Source organism: Loa loa, assembly GCF_000183805.2.
Source record: "Loa loa unplaced genomic scaffold supercont3.468, whole genome shotgun sequence".
NCBI lineage: Eukaryota > Metazoa > Nematoda > Chromadorea > Rhabditida > Onchocercidae > Loa > Loa loa.
In genome coordinates this window covers 4,908-7,492 of record NW_018108648.1, presented here as the reverse complement: position 1 = coordinate 7,492, position 2,585 = coordinate 4,908, and the positions used below count along the sequence as shown (strand labels likewise).

Below are 2,585 nucleotides of genomic sequence, written 5' to 3'. Positions count from 1 at the left end.
TTTTTTCTTTTTTTTAAACTTATTTCAATCTATTTTGTATGAGAATTTAATTATTGATGTAATTAGGAAATAGTTTTCTTGACGAAATTACATTTTATAATTGGAATTTAAAATTTTAATTTTAACCTTTTGGATTCTCACGTGTTCCCCAAGCAATATTATTTAAATTGCATAAGCTATAGATCGGAAGCAACATATACATGCATGGTATTGCAAGGAAATATAAAATTCCCGGTGTTATACAGGTAAATTCCAATGGATGTAGTATAGCAGCGATGACAAAACTTAAAATGGCGAAATAATTTCCTGTGAAGAATTCCCATGATTTCTTCCAATTAAATAACTTATTAATTAAACAAAACTAATTCAATTAAACAATTTATTTCAAGTTTTAAATGAAATTTAAAATTAAATAAAATTAAAATACCTTGCAATAACGAAGAGTAGGAATATTGAATGTGGTGACATGATGCCATCTTTTTGCATCTGTATTACTGTCCCAACAATCACAGCTGTCATTAGCATAGCAAATAGTGCACCGATAATTTGTGCTGCCATTAGCTGAAAAAAAAAAAAAATGAAACGAATTTAGCATAATTAAGCAAACAAACATATGAATTAAATTGTTAGATTAATTAGACTAATTTTTGTAAGAAGTCTTGGATGTAATTCATCTTTAATTTTTAATTTTTTCAAATTCAAAAAAAATCCAAAAAATTTTCAACGAATAGCTTTGATTTTATCTATTAGTAAATTCTGAAATTTACTAAAATACCTTATCATTAAATAACTTTCAATCTTTTTTGATTATTTTAATTTTAAAAAATCACGATTAAAAGGTCCATTTTTGTCTTATTGGACATAGGAATCTAAATAATTTCGTTGATTAATTTAAATAAAAGATAATTGATAACTGATAACTGATAACTGATAATTGTACCTGTTTTTCCGAATCACTTATGAAACACATCAAACAAAATGATACAACTGGTAAAGTGACAATGAACAGTGATAATGATGTATCAATATTAAATGATATCGATAATGCACCAACAACCATCAAGAAAATTGTCCCTGGGCCAAGAATTGATGAGACTAACATTATGCATTGATATAATATATACCTATAATAGTATTCTTTATAAAAATTCTCAATTCTATGAAAAAAGAAAAGTTAAAAAAATTTTTACCGCATAATAAGTATGAAAAACAATCGATAAATAATCATCCTAAAAAGAAGATAAGTTTTTGAGGAAGAGATAGATAGATAGATATTCTGGAATCAAATTCTAAAATGAGCAAAGAGATATTCCAGAATCGATCAAGATTTAAACTAATTGAAATTTTAAAATGAATAAAGAAATATTCCGGAATCAATCAAGATTTAAATTAGTCGAAATTTTAAGATGAATAAAGAGATATTCTCCAGAATCGATCAAAATTTAAATTCAAATAATTGAACAGTAGGATAAATCTTGTTTAGTAATATTGAAAAGTTTACTTTTTATAATAATTTAAATTGCTAAAAAAAAGAGAAAGTATATGTTTGATTTTTGAAAAAATTAAAATTTTAAAAATTTTTTCTTTTCTCACCCAAAAAATACAAAAAATTATTACCAAATAGAAATTGATTCATTCATATTGATAACATTTTTATAATCTTGTAGCAGATCAATAATATTTGCTAATGTAGATGGTATCCAACGACGACGTTGATTGAAAAATTCATTAAAACCTTCTGGTGCATAAGTTAAAGCATCTGATGCTGCACAATATTCAACTCTGTTGAAAAGAATCTTTCAAATAAAACTTTTTTTTTCCATTTCTTTTCAAAATTTATATGCAAATTTTTAATTTAATAATTAATTATTTTAAAAAGATTAGAAAATAAATTGTTAAAATAATTCCATATAAGCTTATTAAAAATAACAAAAAAAAAAAAAAGAAAAAGAAAAAGAAAAATGGATAAAAACATATGAAAATGTTAAATTAAATTAGAAATTTTTATCATCCCTTATCAATTAACTATGATGATAAGAAGTGTGATAAATTATAAATTAATCATAAATAGTGCAAAATTTACCGATAACCTCGTTGTAAAAGTAATGTACATAGCCAACGATCTTCACCCTGATCATATTGAATAAAATCAACTGGATTTTCAGCCTAAAATAATAAATTTTTATAAGTTATTATAATTAAAATTTATAAAATAATACAAAAATAAATATTTTAAAAAAAAACGAAAACAAATGAATTTATTACTTTTAAAAAAAAAACGAAAACAAATGAATTTATTACTAATATAATTAATTAATATCTCATTATAAAATTAATTAAAAAATTTAATAAATAATATAACCTTAGATGCATATCGTCTGGTAACATTATCATCCATAAGTGCTAATGAACGAAATAATGAGAAGCATCCAGGTGAGCAAAGAACACAACCAATCATATGTTCAGTTGCTTTCTGTAGCCAATGACCAATTGCATATTCAAATTTTTGATACCATATCATTAAACCTAAAATAAATTATTTTATTTAAAATTTTTTATAATTCTAAAAAAAAAATTTAAAATAA

General features: G+C 22.9%; 1 protein-coding gene across 1 annotated transcript in view; it reads right to left on the bottom strand.

The window, feature by feature from the left end:
• Positions 1 to 121: 121 nt before the first annotated feature.
• The window catches only part of LOAG_18720 (chitin synthase), a gene marked incomplete at both ends in the record, with an annotated part of 7,117 nt that continues 4,653 nt past the window's right edge, over positions 122 to 2,585 (bottom strand). The window contains 5 exons of the mRNA XM_020451384.1: positions 122 to 284; positions 428 to 561; positions 941 to 1,124; positions 1,618 to 1,782; positions 2,084 to 2,166. Of these exons, the coding sequence (XP_020304834.1) occupies positions 122 to 284; positions 428 to 561; positions 941 to 1,124; positions 1,618 to 1,782; positions 2,084 to 2,166 (729 nt within the window). The remainder of the gene's footprint in view (positions 285 to 427; positions 562 to 940; positions 1,125 to 1,617; positions 1,783 to 2,083; positions 2,167 to 2,585) is intronic.